The sequence below is a fragment of the Pseudonaja textilis genome, chromosome 5, assembly GCF_049901715.1.
Source record: "Pseudonaja textilis isolate UNSWEBS1 chromosome 5, rPseTex1.2, whole genome shotgun sequence".
In the NCBI taxonomy this organism is placed as follows: domain Eukaryota; kingdom Metazoa; phylum Chordata; class Lepidosauria; order Squamata; family Elapidae; genus Pseudonaja; species Pseudonaja textilis.
Window position 1 is genome coordinate 41,861,683 of NC_141994.1, and position 19,459 is coordinate 41,881,141.

Here is a 19,459-nt window from a genome sequence, read left to right on the forward strand (position 1 = left end):
TGGGTTATACTAATTATCACTTTTGCCTTTTAATTGTTTTAATAGAACTAGTAAAATATTCCAAAAGAAAGCTGAATAGCCATTTTGAAAAAAATGCTTCCTAAAATATATAAAGATGAATTGGCAAATTTTCTTTCAAGCAGATGACTACAGAAGAGCAGGTTGTGAATAAAACTTTATCATCAGATAATGAGAGATCACCAATAGGGAACAATTTTATTATGGATCTGCACGTTGAACTTATTCAGGCTCAGCACCGAATAGCAATTAAACTACTTAATGCAACTCAAGGTAGGTAAAGTAAGGTGGTATAAGGACTTTTTGGTAATTACATTTCATACTGGAAGACCATTCAATTTTATTATGTATCATAAATATGAAAATATAACTTTTAATATGTGTAGTATTTATTTATTATGTCTTTATTATGGATCCAGATTATTTTTATCATGGCACTATTCTCAGTTAATAGTATTTATGTATTTCCAGGATAAAGTTGTAAAAATTATATTTTTCTATCCAGGTAAATTTTTGCTTTGCTTATACCACATATTACAGACTTGCAAACATGGCCACTGCTGCTTCGTGTTTACAAATCTGAAATTAATTATATTGCCTCTTTTCTTTTATAAAGATATTTCTATGCTTTTTATAAAATGAATAATGGAGACTCATCACTTTTTTTCTGACTGTATGTAATCAAAATGCCCATCTTGTTCAACTGCAGCCTTTTGTATTCAAACATTATGTGATCATAAGTTCAAGTAGTTTCTGAACCATTGGTCATTAAGCAAGGATCACTTGTACAACTGTTACTTCTTCTGTGTTACTGTATAATTGTAGACCATATAATATGTACACAAACACATTTATGCTTTTTTTTAGACACTCAAAGTGGTGACAAAAGTCCAAAGGCCAAGGGTCTTGCAAGGAATGTAAGCCAGTTAAAATATCTAACAGGTACATACTTGTAAAAATACCCAGCAGAATTAAACTTTATATGAAGAAATTGAATTAACTTTCAAAAATTTGTTTTTACAGAATTGGAGATAATGGAGAAAATAAAAAAGAATAAATTGTCCAAAGCTCTCTACTTGATGCAGAAAGCTACCCTGATGCTTCCAGTAGGATTAGATTGTTCTTCTGCAAATCAGCTTCTGAAAGTATATAAATTATATTGTTAATTTAAGTAAATTTGATGTGTAATTATATTTTTCATTCATGTGATTGTTTATTGTAGCAGTATTTATGAATTGTAGATTCCATACAAACTCAGCATTCCTGAAAATTGTCATAGCAATTTTTTTAATAACAGATATTATTTAAGAATTTTCTGTATCAAAAAGTAAGATTGAAATACTTTTAAAAGTAAAATAAAAATAACCTACAAATCTAGGTAAAGGCACAATAATAAAATCCTTTTTATTACTGTAAATGAAACCTGAATTATTACATTACTATAAAGCAGGAATAGTGATTTATAGGCTAGTTCACATAGCATGTTGTAATGAGTAGAAAATAGAATTGGGGGCATTTAAGGGACGGAATTGTGCCTTAAGCCTTGTAGGTCTGCAGGTTACCCATTCAGAAATTCTACAAGCCTTTGCACTGTGCACTGTTTTCTAATACTTCTAAAAATACAGGCAGAAATTCAGTGATATAAATTGAGCATCATAAATAATTAGAGTATTAAAAGAGAAGGAACCAAACAGTATCTGGAAAGAAAGAACAAGATTTTAGTTCTGGAAAACTGAGTGAACTTCTGCATTTGTTAATAAATTATAAATCTTACAAAAAATAAAACCAAAAGCACAGCAATGGACTGGAAGATATTGTGTCTTTCAGGAATGTAAATAACTGATCATTTGAAAAATCATGTAATAATTTTAATACTGTCCACTAAACTGTCCTTGGCTGTAACTGTGATTCTTTTATACTTTGCATATGAAAGAAATTTAAATGAAATAATTACTTTCTTGGGATTTGTATTTAAATTCTAGGAAGCATTTATTCTGATTCAGAAAACTGAAATGGAACAAAATACACTAAATGCCACTTTATTAAATCATACAAATAGCACGAAAAGCAAAGTTCCACCACCTCCAATACTACTTTTTAGGACAAATTGTTCCATGGCATTTAAGCCAGCACCATTTTCTTCAGATGTGAAGGTAATTTTTGGGTGGGGTGGGGTGGGGTGGGGGGAGAAACACCCTTGTGATTTAATGTATAGTATTTCATCAACTTGTTCTACTATAGAGAGGGACATATATAATTTTGAATGCTGTATACACAACATTTGCTAGAATTTTAATATACACTACAAGATCATCATCCAATATTGAAACATTTTATATTTACAATTTACTTATGTTTTTTGTTCTCATTAAGTATTAAAAAAGCAACATTATTGTTCACATACTGCATGGTGCTATTTTTGCACATGTTTAAATAAAAAACCCAAAATGTAAACCAAGTGCCACTAGATGGTAGAATATAATCATTTTTCAATGTTCTTTCAACAGGATTTTTAAAATACATATATATTGTGAAAATGCAGCAATTTTTGGAAAATAAAATAGATTTTAACTGGAGTTGTAAAGTATTAAAGCATAAAAATAATATCTTGATGATCCAATTTGTCTTGAAAAAATTATTATAATTATAAGGAGTGTGTGGTTTTGGACAATTACCGGCATTTCAAATGGCATAGCTTTACATTTAAGCTTAAGTATCCGAACTAACTCACTTCAAAAGAGTGAGAAGTACAGCTCAGCACCTGGCAAGGAGGGTAGCTGCTCTCCAAGTTCTATGCTGCGCCATTAGTCCAAGTCCTGCCAGTTTGTTGCATGAGCACAGAGCATGGAAAATCTGCAATGGTGGCAAAGGAAGAAGTTTCCAGACCTAAATATTGTAATATTTCTGAGGGGTGAAGGTAGGGGTAGAGCCACCTCATAGCCTGTCTTGTAGTCACAGAGCCATTGTTCACTTTACTGTTTGCTCAGGAATTGTTAAACTGCTGCTCAGATACTATCAGGCTGTGTGTGAATAAGGCAAGAGCCACATAGAATGAGCTGGAAGATCACGTATGACCATGAGCTATGAGTCTGAAACCATAAATTAGACAGAATTATAGCTGTAGAACTAATAATACTTGTGTATTTGTTTTTGTGTTTTAAGGTTTTTTGGTACAGCATTTTTGGGTGTGTAGCAGAAGGAAGCAATCCAAAAGCTCGGTTAAATAATTATAGTCTCAAGAACACAGCAGAAGCGGTAATGTCTTTCATAACGACGAAGGTGTTAGTTTGTATGAATTTTCTTCAAAGCTATTGCTAGGCATGAGCAGTGGTTTGAGAACCTTAAAAAAATCATGTGATGTGAAAATGGACTTTTCATTTTATATAAATGAAGCCACCTTAAATTCATTTTCTTCTCATTTAGTGACTAGTTCCATTTTCAATTTTGGTTGTAAATTGAGGACTAATTGTGTAATGTCAGCTTAATTATATAATAATTGAGAATAAAAAAATTAAAATAGGGTATGCCCATCTAGAGTATGGATGTTAACTTCATTTTAGTTTTAAAACATTTGAGAGTGGGGTTGTTTTGGGGCTTTTGTCAGAGGAATAGCATAAAGCATAATAAATATAACACTTTGGTATTAACATTATTTTGATATTAATTGTCATGATTTTTCTTTTTATTTTAACGAATACATTTTTTATTATCAGATACCAGCTGATGAAACTTGTGTCTTAGAAGTACAAGATTTAGAGGCCAATCAAAATTATGTATTTGCAGTTGCAGCCTATGATTCAGATGGAAAAATCATCGGTGATAGCATTGGAGAAACAACTAAACCAATTCTTGCCTATCCTCCTCTATCTGTTGCTATTGTCCGAACGTATCTGATTCAGGTAGCATATAATACTTTTGCTTTGATAACTCCAATTCTTTTGTAATCCGACTCTCAATTTCAGGATGCATATCTTCTAAAAATAAGATTCCCCCCCCCCCAATAAAATATTTCTAAATCTTTTTTTGGCAGTAATTCAGTTAAGGAAAGAATGCTATTTGTTTTAGTAATGTTTTGATTCTAATTTAATACAAATATAGTATTTTTAATATTTTAAAATATTGTTTTTATATAAAGTACCATTTTGTTTGCATTATGCTGAATTGAAATTACCCATCCTTCAAAAATTTATAGGAAAAATTCTCAGCAGCCAATTCTGCTGAACCTTCTTTACATTGCTTTATCTGTAGCTTAAATCTTTCACTATATTCTTCCCTCCTGGCCAGATATTTAGCTTGTGAGATATCCCTACCATCCCTGATTTATTCAAGTTTACAGCAATCTAGGATTTGTGACTTCATTTCACTTAATTCATTTAATTAATGACTATTCCAACCTCTGTAAAGGACCTTGGAATAGTCATCTCTAATGATCTAAGTGCTAGAGCCCACTGTAACTACATAGCCAAAAAGGCATTAAGAGTTGTTAACCTAATCCTCTGTAGCTTTTTCTCTGGTAAAATCACACTACTAACTAGAGCATACAAAACATTTGTTAGACCAATTCTTGAATACAGCTCATCAGTCTGGAACCCATATTATGTATCTGATATTAGCACAGTTGAGAAAGTCCAGAAATATTTCACAAGAAGAGTTCTCCACTCCTCTACTCGTTGTAGAATATCTTATGCCACCAGACTTGAAATTCTAGACCTAGAAAACCTTGAATTACGCCATCTTCGGTCTGATCTAAGTATGGTATATAAAATCATACATTGCAATGACTTACCTGTCAATGAATACTTCAGCTTCAACCATAACAACACAAGAGCACACAATAGATACAAACTCAAGGTTAACCGCACCAAACTTGATTGCAGGAAATACAACTTCAGCAACAGAATGGTCAATGTCTGGAATATTCTACCTGACTCTGGTTTCTTCCCCAAATCCCCAAAACTTTAACCTTAAATTGTCTACTATTGACCTCACCCCTTTCCTAAGAGGTCTCTAGGGGGCATGCATAAGCACACCCATGTGCCTACTGTCCCTGTCCTATTGTTTCTTTTATTTTTCTTTTATGTACCCATTTCATGTATTCATAACTATGTATATACTTATACCTATTATTTTGTAAGCGATTGACAAATCAAATAAATAAATAAAATAAATAAATTCCGTTACTGTATCTTGCTCCATTCCAACTGTCCATCTTGCTACCTTATATCACTAGAATTCTTCTTTTGTTTTAAGGAACCTTGTCCAATGTGTTTGCTTTAGTTTGTATAAAACTAATGTGATTTTCATTTTATTGATGTTTTCATCAACTTTACTGATTATACAGCATATGATAATTTCAAATAAGCATAGAAAAGGTGTTTCAAAATATAACTATATTTTTAGTCTGCTTTTCAGATTGAAAACTATGCATTATGCAAAAAAACATTTCAACCACTCTGGGATTGTTTTGTCTCAGTGCCCTGTATTCCTGTTACTGATGTCACTATAGTTTCTGTAAGCAGCACTTTGTCTGTACCGCAGAACAGGTAACTAACAACTGTTTTTCAAATTATTCAGTTTATATGATTATTTTAATAGTGAATATTGTTTCACTTTTAAATAGTTTGACAAATGTTTCTAAATACCAAGAAGCAATTGTTGAAACATAGGGTCTTAAAACAACCATATTTTAATAATAACAGCTTTCTTCAGTAGTTACATTTTGATCAATGTACTTTTTTGGATATACTGTTCCTCTAAAACAAGTAAATTAAGACTAGTAAAACTGATCAAAGTTACATAGGTAAACCATGTGCTGTCATTATTTCACAATTTGCAGTATAGTAATATATACCATATGTAATATGACAATATTGATCAATGATAGTTGCATAGGTAGCAGCCATCATCATCATCGTTTCATCGTCATCATCATCATCATCATCTTTTACAATGGCAATATTACATTGCAAAGAAATGTGTACTAGTGCAATATGTTAGTGATTAGGTTGCCATCCAGAAGATTTGCCAGTTATAATAGAGTTAGAATTGTCTTTCATTTTAACTTATTACAGCCAGTTAACTCTGTCGGTTTTAGTCATTAATCTGCTATTATTACCATTTTTATGCTATTTATTGCTTCCTTTCTTCCTCCATCAATCCATTCAATTTCCATAGCTGCCCAACTCAACCAAGTGACTCTGGGCAGCTTACAGTTCTAAAATTATAAAACAATTTAAATAATTTAAAAAGGATTAAAACAATAACAATATCCACAAAATAAATGATGTTTTTATTTGTTGTTTTTTTTCTTTTTGTAGGCTAAATTCTGAAGCCCTGCTACAGGCATCTCCAAACCTCTTATATATGTTTCTGAGAAGTATTTTTATCATGAGTGACATTAGTGTCAATGAAGGATGTCTCTTCTGTGATTCTATTTGTTTCAATGAGCTTAAGTATAAAAGACAAGTATGTGCTATGCAACATTAGTATTTTTGATGTGATCTTATTTTTCTTGCTCTTAATATTCTTACCACAAGTAAAATTCATCTACAGAATTATATATTAGGTAGAAGGCAAATATCTTGCAATTCACATTTAACTTTCCATTATTGAAAGGATACCTTAGTGAAAAATACTATGTTTTAATACTGTTTTAGAGACATAGTTTTGAGCTTTGAAGCCATGAAGTTGCTAAGTTTGTACTTTCTTAGCCCTGCCCAAAAGGTTTTCAGTGATTCTATATGTTTATGACTATGATCAGAAGTGAGCCAGCTTATTTTTATGCATTCTGTGCAACTGAATGTAGAGGAAGATGGAGCTAATCTTCAAGAAAGAATGCAAGACTGGTGAAATAAAATAGACTGGTTAAATAAAATATCTACTTAGCCATGGTGAGGAAGAGGGTGCTTCTTCCTTAGAAATCTAAGCCTATTCTGATTCTCTGGGGCACACAGGGAAGTTGTCAGGTTTTCAAGATTTTACAGGTAGTCCTCAACTTATGACTACCTCTGAGCCCCAAAATTTATGTTGTTAAGTGAACAATTTGTTAAGTAAATTTGTCCCATTTAATGACTTTTTTGCCACATTTGTTAAATCAATCACTGCAGTTGTTAAATTAGTAACATGGTTGTTAAAAGAATCTGGGTTCTCCATTGATTTTGCTTGTCAGAAGGTCATACAGTGACTCCTGAACACTGCAATGGTCATTAATATGAGTCAGTTGTAAATCATGTGACCATTGGGTCACAGTCATAAGTTTGAAAACTAGTCAAAGTCACTATTTTCAGTTCCGGTGTAACTTCGAACAGTCACTAAATGAAGCCAAAGATTACCTGTATTATACTCTACAACAAGGGTATCAAACTCACGTTGTCACAGGAGCGTCACATGATGTATTGGGACTTTTTCCCCCTTCGCTAAACCAGGCGTGCGTGTGTCCTGCGGGCTGGGAGTTTGATAGCCCTTGTAGGCATGATGCCTACCTGTACCTATTGCATGGATGCAAAAATACCACTGTAAAAGTGAAATTCTTATTAGATAGGCTTTACTTTATATTCAGTGCAGATTTTTTTATGGTACTGTTCTTATACATGAACACATGCAAAATAGTTGTGGGTTAGCTTTCTTATAATTGAAGGAACAGATCTGCATAACATACCATTCAGTTTGGACAGATTATATTCTAGGTTTTCTAAGCCCTAATTGTAGAGGTGTGTAGCCACTTCAGATTTAAAGCAAATGAATTCAGAATGTCCAATTTTGTAAACTGTATGTTTTTAAATCATTTTGGAAGCATTTTGAATTCAAAACAACTCTTGTTTTGAATGTCAAACACTCTTTCTTTATGCTTAAAGGACTTCGAAAATCATCGAGACTACTGATTTTGTACTGAAAACAGGTGTTTGAACTTGTAACATAATATTTTCAAATCTGAAATTCTTTGAACTAAGAATGAATTGCATATTATTAATTACTTACATTATCACCTCAGTAAATGAAATTATTTGAATCTGCAAAGAGCTTTAATTCTAGTTTCCCTGATAACCGAAAATGGTATCAACAGGATATCAACAGAAGGTAAAAAATTGAAGCTCCCCCTTTTTATGACACACCTAAAAAAAGATGGTTTTCAATTGTATAGTCAGGGCTACTCTTTTGACATTTTTGATCGTTTCTGTGGGCATCTCTGTCTCAAAACAATAATTTGGAGGGGGGGGAGGAAAAAAGGTGATGAAACATTCAAATTCATTCCTGCCTTTACACTACTTATACCCTAAATTTAGTGACTAATATAATAGGGATGTACTATGAATTTATTTGGTTAATTAACCACCTGCAATTTTTTTAAAAAGATTGACCATTTATTTTTATTCAACTCTTTTCTTTATTTTTAAAAACAGCTTTATCTAATATATTAGGGTATACATGTATTGAGTTTAGAATTGCATCATAATAGTTGAAGAACTGGCATCTGAATGATAATTGTGTTCTGATCTGCAAACTATTATGTCATTTTTATATTTAAATGTTTGCCTATTTCATGGAAAAAATGTAGGGGCAGAAGTAACAGACAAGGAAGTAACAGGCAACAGAGAGAAAGCAGAACTACTTAACTCATTCTTTGCATCTGTCTTCATGCAAAAAGAAACTATAGCTCAACCCACCAAAAACATAACTGTAAAAGAGAGACCAGAAATAAAAGTTAAAATAAACAAAAAAATAGTAAGAGAACACCTGTCTGATCTTGATGAAAACAAATCACCGGGCCTGATGGATTACATCCCAGAGTTTTAAAAGAGCTGGCAGAGATCATCTCAGAACCACTGCACCATATCTTTCGTTAACCCTGGAGCACCGGGGAACTACCAGAGGACTGGAAAAGAGCTGATGTGGTTCCCACTTCAAAAAAGGAAAAAAAACAGACCCAGGAAACTATAGACCAATCAGCCTAACATCAATACCCGGGAAGATACTGGAAAAGATAATAAAAAAACAGATCTGCCAACATCTAGAAACAATTAAGTAATAATTGGCAGTCAGCACAGGTTTGTTAAAAACAGATCCTGGCAAACCAATCTTATTTCATTCTTCAACACAGTGACTAAATTAGTAGACCAGCAAAACACCGTGGACATAATATATTTAGATTTCAGCAAGGCATTCGATAAAGTAGACCACAACCTACTTCTTAGTAAGCTAGAAAAAAGTGGAATAGATAGCACCACCACTAGATGGATTCGCAACTGGTTGGCAAACCATACTCAACGAGTAGTCCTTAATGGGTCTAAGTCTACATGGAGGGAAGTAAGCAGTGGGGTGCCACAAGGTTCCGTCTTAGGCCGAGTACTCTTCAATATCTTCATTAACAACTTAGATGAGGGAATAGAAGGGGAACTTAGCAAATTTGCAGATGGTACTAAGCTGGCAGGAATAGCTAACACCCAAGAAGATAGGCTCAAGATCCAGATGGATCTTGACAGACTAGAACACTGGGCCATATCTAATAAAATGAAATTCAATGTAGAGAAAAGTAAAGTCCTACACTGAGGCAAGAAAAACCAAAAGTACACATGTAGACTGGGTGAAACCAGGCTCAATAGCAGTAACTGTGAGAGGGATCTTCGAGTCTTAGTGGACAACCAGCTAAATATGAACCAGCAGTGTGCAGTAGCAGCCAAAAAAGTTAATGCAATCCTAAGTTGTATTAACAGGGATACAATCAAGATCAAGGGAGGTACTAATACCACTCTATAAAGCCTTAGTAAGACCACAACTAGAGTACTGCATCCAGTTTTATTCACCACATTATAAAAAAGATGTTGAAACTCTAGAAAAAGTACAGAGAAGAACAACCAGGATGATTAGGGGACTGGAGGCTAAAACACAATGAACAGTTGGGCTTGGCTAGTCTAGTAAAGAGAAGGACCAGGGGAGACATGATAGCGGTCTTCCAATATTTGAGGGGCTGCCACAGGGAGGAAGGGGTCAAGCTACAAAGAATAATGGATGGAAACTGAACAAGGAGAGATTTAACCTGGAAACAAGGAGAAACTTTCTGACAGAACAATCAACCAATGGAACAGCTTGCCCTTGGAAGTTGTGGGAGCGCCATCAGTTGAGACTTTCAAGAAGAGATTGGACTGCCATTTGTCAGAAATGGTGTAGGGTCTCCTGCTTGGGCTAGATGACCTACAAGAACCCTTCCAACTCTGATTATCTGTATCTAATGTAAAATGATGGTATTTCCTTTCACTCATTCATTAGTCATTGTGCAACTTTGTATTACAACTTTCCAAAGTGCAGTTTTGTTGTGAAACTGCATTTTAATCAGCTGCTACAATAAAAGCTGCATTTTAAAATGTTATAAAATCCACCAGAAGCATATAAAAAAGAGGGACCCAAAAGATGCTGCTTCAGATGGCAAAAGTATTTTTCATATTTCTGTTTTGTAACAATGAAAATTTTGAAAATTTTCTTTCTAGGTTGCTAGAATAGATGAATGTGGGCGAATGCTGGTGGCAGTTGAACTTAGTAACTGGCTAAATGATGTTCACTATGCCCTTCAGTCAGTTGTTAATTGTTACGGCCTTGTAGCTCCCCTGATCTATCACAAGATTCCCTCTAAACCTGTCATTCAGGTAAGAATTTTTCGTAAAGTATAAGTTTGTATGATGTTTAGTTCAATACACTAAAAACAATGTAAGAGTAAAACACTTGACACAAATTGTTGAAAAAGTACATTGTTTCTGTGTCAAAACCAAGCAAGAACTAAGACTTACCAAAATATGGGAACTTGATATGACTAGAACAATTCTGAGAGGGGAAATCATTTTTGTCTTACCTGGAGCCATTACTAACAGTGGAAAAGACTAATTGTTTTTATTTTAAGGACTTGGAGAAACAGATTTTGAGTTCATTTTTTGTATTGCTTGGATTATAAAAACATAATGCTGAAGTATAAATACAATATATAAAAGAAACAGAAAGGAATGATGATAGTAATAAATTGCAAAATTGAAACTTGCCATTTTTGTCCATCTGGTGGAACAGTCCTAGGGAAGGGGCACAGTTCCAAACCTGCCTGGGAAGCCACAAAAATAGAATTAGATTCTATTAATTATGAGGACTATTGTAAGACTGCATTGAAGGCCTGGAGGTAATATATGTTGGGGACCATATTGATTCAAAGAAAGCTGCATAAAGATCTGATAAAGTAGTCTTTTTTACTAAGCATAGCAGAATATGCAAGATTTTCAGTGAATAAGTCATCACAGAAAATGAATAGATACTGGAGCATGCTAACAGGTAGGTTACATTTTTAATAGGAAATTAAAGCAACATGAATTACATAAGTTTATTTTTTTATTGAATGATAAAAGTTTAAATGCTTACTTTTACAGCACAAAGGTTCATTTTTAGTTATTCATACATGTAATATTCTATAATGGTACACATTCGTTACTATATTTTCAGATCATTATTAAGTATCTCAAGGTTCTTCAAGAAATTCCGACTATAATATTCCAAAGAAAATCAACAGGCTGCTTTGATAGTATTCAGCACATGATTGCTTGTTCTTGCTATTTTACAGCAAAGGTATTTAGAATGTTATATTATTTACATAATTTAAAATATTTGAACTTTGTAATTAGAGTATATGAACAATAAAATGATGTGTTCTTCAATTTTGGGCAATTATAAGAACATGTCCTTGTTTTCTTTGCAGCACTATGGAAATGGTTTGCTATTGCCTTTCAGGAGATGATAGATAGATAGATAGATAGATAGATAGATAGATAGATAGATAGATAGATATTACTGCTACTATATATTGTGACATACTTAATTATTTGACTTACATACTGCCAATTTTAATAAATTGGTTCATGGTGGTTTACAGCAAAAACGTAAAAGTTCCACTATAAGGAGCAGTAGAACATCTATAGCAGGGGTGTCAAACTCAAGGCTATGGCTGCCCAAGCCCAGCCGGAATTGCATGCCCTCCCTCTCTGCTGGACCTGGGTAACTAGGGCTCTCATGGGGATCTGGCCTTCCCCACTTGCGGTGGCCATTTTTTGCCTGCTGGGCCTGGCCGTGCTTTACCACCTCTACTCAACCTTTGCCTTTTTGCCTCCTTCGGGCTGGGTAGGCCTAGTGCTCTGAGCTGTGTCTTCCGGGAATGCTGGCCGAGCAGGGAATTTGCCTGCAATCCTCAATTAGGAACAGAGATGCGGCTGGGGGTGGTGGTGCAAGATAGAAGGCTGCCTTCAGTCCAGGTGAAGGAGGTACATCACTGGGGGTCTCTACTCCTGGTAGCTCCTGGGTGGCAACTCCGCCACCGCTCGGCAGACTCACCCAGTCTGAAGAACACAAAGCACCAATTAGAAAGATGCATTCCCCTCGTATACCCAGTGCACCTCGGCACTGAGGCTGCCAGCAGCTGAGGCTCAGGCCCAGCAAGCAAAAAAGGCCACCGCGAGTGGGGAAAGCCAGATCCCCATCGGAGCCCTGGTTACCCAGGCTAAGCAGAGATGGGAGTGCGGGGGAAGGCATGTGATCCTGGCTGGGCTTGGGCGGCCTTAGCATTGATGCAGATCAAGCTTTCCCTGCTTGCAGTGGCCGCATTTTGCCTGCTGGGAATAGGCATGCTTTTACCACTTTTCCTCAGCCTTTCTAGCTGGCTGCCCATGTGTCTACGTCAAGCGGGCCACAGCCCTGGTTACACCCAGTCAGTTACAACCACTCTGGCCACATCCCTTCTCCTGGCCGTATGCCCCCTGGCCCGCAGAGGACAAACACAGTGCTGATTTGACCCTCAATAAAATTGAGTTTGACACCCCTGATCTATAGGAACAGGATTCAAAGAAATGTAACATTAGAACATCCATAGTCAGTTTATAATAATTAAAAAAGTAAACAATAACAACAAAACTGATGGCATAAATACACTATGGAAGAGCCACATAGAAATGGGTTATTTCAGGGCTATCAAACTCCCAGCCCAAGGGCTGGCCATGCCATGCCTAGTTTAATGAAGGGGAAAATAATCCTGATATGTCACGTGACACCACAGTGATGTGAGTTTGACACCCTTGATTGATTTAGTTCTTTCCTGAATTTTGTCAGGGAGTTGGTAAACTATATATCAATAGGGAAACTGATCCATTAAATTGGCACTACAATAAAAAAGCATTGACTTCTGAGAATAGTTCCGCAACCCTCTTGGTAATGGGGTATCAGTAGTACTCCCAAGAGGGCTGAAATATGTTGTTCTGTAAATATTTAGGTGCCAAGCCATGAAACACTTTTTAAGTTAAAATCAGTACTTTAAATTGTACCTGGAAACTATTCAGGAACCAGTGTAAGGTTTGAGTATCATTATTTTATGTTGCTGATGGCAAAGCGTAATAAGGTATGCCAGGGTCAAACCAGTACTTTCTTCTGAGATACTTTTTTTCTGAGGTAACCTGTACCTACAGGTGAACAGTAACTGGAAAATTAGATATCCTTGCTGCTGATACCACCCATTTGTTATAGTCTTCCTCACCATACCCTTCAGGGAACCAGGACGTGACTGAAGGGGAAATCCATGCCACACTCTAAGTTTGGTTAAACTATAGGAAGGGAAACCAAATAAAATTTTTGAGATGTGATACCTCAGCCAAGGTAGAAAGCAATTGGTCAACTCCAGGGTTCAAAAAAATCAACTTTATTAAAGGTAACAAAGAAGATAAGATTCCACATTCATACCTAATAAAAAATAGGTAAATCATAATGCAATTCTAGCTTATAATAGAACAACTCTCATTTGCCAGCCTTGCCCGAAGTAACCGCCCTCATCTGGGACTCCAATCACTTCTAAAACCCAAAGCTATTCTTTCCCAGAACCTGATGTGATACTCTTTTCCTCTATTGGTTCTTAGAGTAAGGCAATTATTTCTAGGCGCATACGTCTGTTTCATTCTCTTTTGTTTTGTTATGGCCAGCTGCTCCCCACTATACAGGGTCTGTTCAGAAGCTAGGTCACTGCATTTGGACCAATTAGTTTCTGAGTGGTCTTTAAAGACACCTGTATACAGAATGCAGAAGTTCAGTTTTGTGGTGATAAAGTCACTACAGTTAAGTTCCCTTGCACTAAATAAAACTAACTGCCCAGCAAGTTCATTAGGAAAAGTCTTTCTGGGCATGGCCTTCATCTGCTACTAGGAGCTAGGAGTCCAAGATAACTCAAAAGTAACAGATCAGCTGTTTTAGAGGTAATGCTTGTCTATCAAGAAACAACACTGGATGCATAACATAGCCCCATCAAGTATAAATAGAACAGAGTATAAATAGTAACTCTGTCTCATTGGGGTTTATTTGTTCTGTCCCATCCAGATACTTTCAGGCTCCAGACACTGGAAAACAGTCTTCACATCCTCTCCAGCCCAGCCCAGAGTGGCTATACTAAGCTGGTTATCATCAACATACAGATAGTTCTCAATATATGATCACAATTGGGCCTGGAATCATGGTCACTGAGTGAAGTGTTCATTAAGCAAGATGCCACATGAGCACAATGACTACAATCCCAGTTCTCAGAGTTGTAGTCGTTAAGTATTGTTGTGGAGTGTTGGAAAGAGCTCAGGCTTCTTACCAAACTCTACAGGACTGGAACAGAGAGAGAATGTGAGAAATCTCTTGACATGCTGCAGGAATGGACTTCAAATTGGCAAAATTGCTAGCAAGCAGTATCGTTTGGAGCCCTCACTTTATAATCTTACTGTGTTATGGGACCAGACCATTAATAAGAAAGATCTCATTGCTGAATAAGATCAAAATGGAAGGGAAACATTTTCACAAGCCTTGAGCAGATAGAAGCTAAGCACTCAATCATAAAATTGACCTATCTGATAATGTTTGAATATGCTGGGAAGGAAAAAAGTGTAAGTAGAAACTTTTTTGGTTCTTTTTGCAGCAGTGATTCTCCCGATCACTATCCCCATACATCCCTGTATATAGCTTCTTTGGATTTAAAGCTTATTTTATAAGTTGGCACAAGATTTGTGTTTTTTTTTTAAAAAAACCTTGTGAATATTATATAGACTTAAATGATATATATTTAATAGATACTGCGCTTATGGAAAGAATATGAATTAGCAGTAGTCATTATTAACTATGGAAAAAAGTTGTTGGATTGCTCACAAACACCATCCCAAGCAGCTATAGCTGGAGAAGGAGCGGATGAAATACTAGAAGAGGAGGTAATTGCTCTTGTTTTTCATTTCATTTCTCGTTTTATATGATTTATGAAAAGGAAAGGTGATCTGATTCAGTCTTCAAGGAGTTAACAAAACCCAAGTGGCTGTTGTATGGTCTGTCTGTTTGTCTCTCCCTCTCTTCTGTTGTATAGTTTACTTTCTGTCCTGTAGTATGAGGAAGGCTGAAAACTGAGAATGGGGATTAGGGCTCTATGTGGGTAGTTTGATGTGGTGGCATCTTTTGGGCTCATCGGCTGTACATAAAACCATAATGATTTACTGGGATGTTGTACGATATATATTTTCCATTTAACTAAACCTAGTTAATATTTACAGTATAACAAGTACAACTAACCCTATGGAACAAGTCTACTAGGAGTACAGTAAGAGAATATCTTATTAAAAGTGAGCAACCAAATAGAAGGAGCAAATTATGAAAGTAAATGATTGGAGAAGGAGCAGGATAGATACATAAGCCATTTTAAGGAGGAAGGAGAGTAGCACAATAGCTCACTCTCTTGCCACCTTTATTGTATAGAGCAGGGCTGTCAAACTTGCAGGCTGCGAACCAGATGCATCAGGTGCTGGCCATGCCCACACCTGGTTTAGTAAAGGGGAAAAAGTTACAATATGTCACATGACACTGTGACGACACAAGTTTGACACCCCTGGTATAGAGGGTGAATGTCTGGAGTGAAGAATTTCTTCTGTCCATGAAAGATCTCCAGGATAAAGGATAAACATGCTTTTGAGTGATCCTTACTACTTAGACTCATCCATGCAGTTCTCCTAGCAACAGTGTAGAAATAGACCATTCAATTTATGGTCTAACTATCCAATCTAACCTGCAGCCTGGAATTCCATGATGGTTTTTTTTTAGAATAGAACAGAATAGAATACTTGATTGGCCAAGTGTGATTGGACACACAAGGAATTTGTGTTGGGGTAAATACTCTCAGTATACATAAAAGAAAAGATACATTCATTAAGAATCAAGAATTATAACATACAACACTTAATGGTAGTCATAGGGTACAATCAGCAATCAAATCATACTAGGAAAGAGTCAATATAAATCGTAAGGATACAAGTGACAAAGTTACAGTCCTACAATCACAAGTGGGAGGGGATGGGTTCTATTCAAGTATTAGCTAGATCTGATCCTATTTAGCATTGGAAGTCAGACAGAGGAAGTCCTTGTTAGGATCATAGTTGGGACCAGAATTTTCATGTTTAAGTGACGTGATAATAAAATGAGACATCACATGACTGCATTGCTTAGCAGTATCAATCCTGGTAAGTTGCAATTTTAACTCCAGACATGGGCTACATGAGGGAAGCAGAGGGAATTTCAGGTTTGGAGTTTGTTTCCCACAAGGAAGTGGAAGCAGTTTGGGTGGCCTGGTACATGCAACATGCAAGTTAGGGGAATGTGGCATGAGCTCAGGGAGGGTGGAGAAAGGATGAGCATGTATATTTCGTGAGTGCAGGAAGACCAGGAAAAGAATATGCTATGAGCTGTGGGCTTCTTGGTCCATTGCAGCTCTTGTCATGCCCCTGTTGGAATCTGACTTGGAGGAGGAAGCCAAACAGCTGACAGGGAGTGGGAGTGTGGCTCCATTGGCTGTGGAAGAAACCGGGGAAGGGCAAAGTTCGGCTGGGCAGAGCAGGAGAGAGATAGAACAAGGGAGAGGGAATTCAGAGGAAGACCCAGGCCCACCCCCTCTTCATCTGAGGGCATGCAGGGAGGAATGGAGAAGAGAGCAATGTGGGCTGTGTGGCTTATGGGGGAGGAAAGGGCCCTGATTTCCTTCACTAGCTGCAACTGGGAACACAGTGCATAAAAACGGCAAGCTGCGTGCAGCAGGCTGTTGGGATCAAACGTGACTTTATCTTGCATTGTCATGGCTTATCTGTGTTGCTAGCGTCTTCCTAACTATGTGAATTTTACGATGCTTTCAAGTTTGAAATTCCTGCTCCTGCCCTGCCAAACTAATTACTTCAGTTTGGTTGTTTGGATTTTAAGTTACAGTCTGTGTGTACCTTGTTTTGGACTGAATTTTCTTCAGTCAAAGGCTGTTCCTGGGAGAGTTTTTCTCCAGCCCGAAGGTAACCTGGACATTGGAGGCCAAGTTGGAGATAATAAAGGGACTCTTATTGCTTATCTGACTGTGTTGCCTTTGTGCCATGTCCCGGGGCATCACAACTCTGGGGCTGCAAAAGCTGCTGCACTCTGGAAGGCCCTAGCAATGCAATGTAAAGTTGCTATACTCTGGGAAGGCTCAGCAGTACAGCACAAAGCTGTCATACACAGGGAAACACAAACAGCCATTGTGTCATGCCACAGCTCGGGAACTGCAAAAGCCTGTCAAGCTGCAGCACAGTGTAAAGGCCAGCCCCACTCCAGCAATATGGTGCAAAGGGACTTCTTGGTATGCTGTAGCTCTACAGAAGCCCATAACCTACAATGCAAAGCCCAGCCCAATAGAATAGTGCAAAGAGTTTTTTTGCTACACTAGGAAATTGCAGCTTCCGCAGCCCAGTCATAATCACCCTTGCCACTCTGCACTCTGAGCCCCCTTTTGCTCTGTGCTCCACGGCCCCAGCTTCTTGCTCCTGCTGCTGACAGGGTTCACCCAGCCTGGCCCTTTGCAAGAAAGCTTCTAGGCACTTGAGACTGTCTTCCTCAATCTTGCAAAGAAGCCATTGTGTGCAACCTGGGGAAGAAAGCCTCGTGTTGCTGGCAGCTGCCTCACAAAGGGCCAGGCATGCTTGGTCAGCAGCGGAAGAAAGAAGGTGGCAGAAATCAACTAGGATATCAGAATCTGTGGAGTGCAAGGGGCCAAAAGGACACAGATGGGGGAAAATAGGCAGATGGACTGAGTTGAGATGCCCCTGTAGTGTTAATTGCTGGCTGCCTGCCAGTTGCCCAAATTTTGATCACATGACCACAGGGCTGGAGCCGTGGCCATAACTTCAAGGACCAGTTTAAAGTCTATCTTCAGTGCCGCCATCACTTCAAGTGGTCACTGAATGAATGATTGTTAAACAAGGATCACTTGTAAGGTTGGCTAGGGTTGCTCCTTACTGAAACCAAAAAACAAATGGAGATTCTGGAAAATTAGAAATCACACTTGGTGAGTGATTGGGAGACTTTATTATGGATGTTTTCCCTCTCCTTGTGGAGGGGAATGAGAAATGAATGAGATTAGTATGCAGACTGAACAGGACTAGAAGGCTAGTTTGCATAGAGTAAACAGAACCCCAACATAGCAATAACTTATATATATAATTGGAGGTAAGAGCATGACATAGATTTATGTTTCCAGAATAAATGGCATAGATTTATGTTTATTGATCCCACTTTACTATTGAGGGCTAGTTTATTTATTTATTTTTATCCTGCTTTTATTTTAATTTTTTTATAAATAAATCAAGACGACAAACATATGTGATATCCTTCCTCCTCTAATTTGACCACAACAACCCTGTCTGGCTTAAATCTTAGCGCATCATTGCTTTCATTATAATATGGTCGGGAATTCAGATGTGGAATTCATATGGTCTGGAATTCAAATTCAAATCCAAACTGTGTTTTGAAATTAGATTAAAGTGAAATAGAAATATTGACTGTTTTGTTAATTATTGACCTGCTGATGTTTTTGCTTTAATTCTGCAGCTAGCTAAGTGCTATATAAAATGGTAAATTAATGTATTATTATAGATTCCTTCTAAAAGGCTGAGAGCACATATGGGTGGAGTTGGAAAAGTAAATGAGAATTTAGAAGTTCTGGAAAACATGCTTTTGAAATTGATAAAAGCAGGTATATTTTTAATATGTATATCTTGGTCCTAATAACCATTGTTATCATCTAGATAATCATATATTTAAATATGTTAATCCCATTAAGCATATTAAGCATTTCATCACATATGCTAAATACTGTATGTTAGGTATACTTATTTTTTAAAAAATATGGAATTTAAAATCAGTCCATCTGCAGAGATGTTTTTTTCTATATATAGAAAAAAATATGTTCCTGCATATAATATTTATGCTATCTTCAAAGAAATTTACTTTGTATTTAGATAACAAAATAATCTAAATATCCTGATTCTATTTAAGTACTTTCTAAACTTTAGTATAATACTAGACAACTCAACCCCAGTTAGGTCATCCTTCAGAGATACTTCATTACTGA

General features: G+C 36.6%; 1 protein-coding gene across 2 annotated transcripts in view; it reads left to right on the forward strand.

Annotated features, from left to right (window-relative positions):
- Positions 1-19,459, forward strand: part of CFAP54 (cilia and flagella associated protein 54) — a 130,429-nt gene that overhangs the window by 28,286 nt on the left and 82,684 nt on the right. The window contains exons 18-29 of one of the 2 annotated variants that reach the window (XM_087934630.1): positions 141-291; positions 886-960; positions 1,042-1,163; positions 2,001-2,171; positions 3,181-3,273; positions 3,732-3,917; positions 5,419-5,561; positions 6,336-6,483; positions 10,500-10,655; positions 11,491-11,613; positions 15,126-15,260; positions 18,982-19,081. In XM_087934630.1, coding sequence (XP_087790756.1) covers positions 141-291; positions 886-960; positions 1,042-1,163; positions 2,001-2,171; positions 3,181-3,273; positions 3,732-3,917; positions 5,419-5,561; positions 6,336-6,483; positions 10,500-10,655; positions 11,491-11,613; positions 15,126-15,260; positions 18,982-19,081 — 1,603 coding nt within the window. The remainder of the gene's footprint in view (positions 1-140; positions 292-885; positions 961-1,041; positions 1,164-2,000; positions 2,172-3,180; positions 3,274-3,731; positions 3,918-5,418; positions 5,562-6,335; positions 6,484-10,499; positions 10,656-11,490; positions 11,614-15,125; positions 15,261-18,981; positions 19,082-19,459) is intronic. The other variant, XM_087934631.1, reaches the window with a different exon arrangement.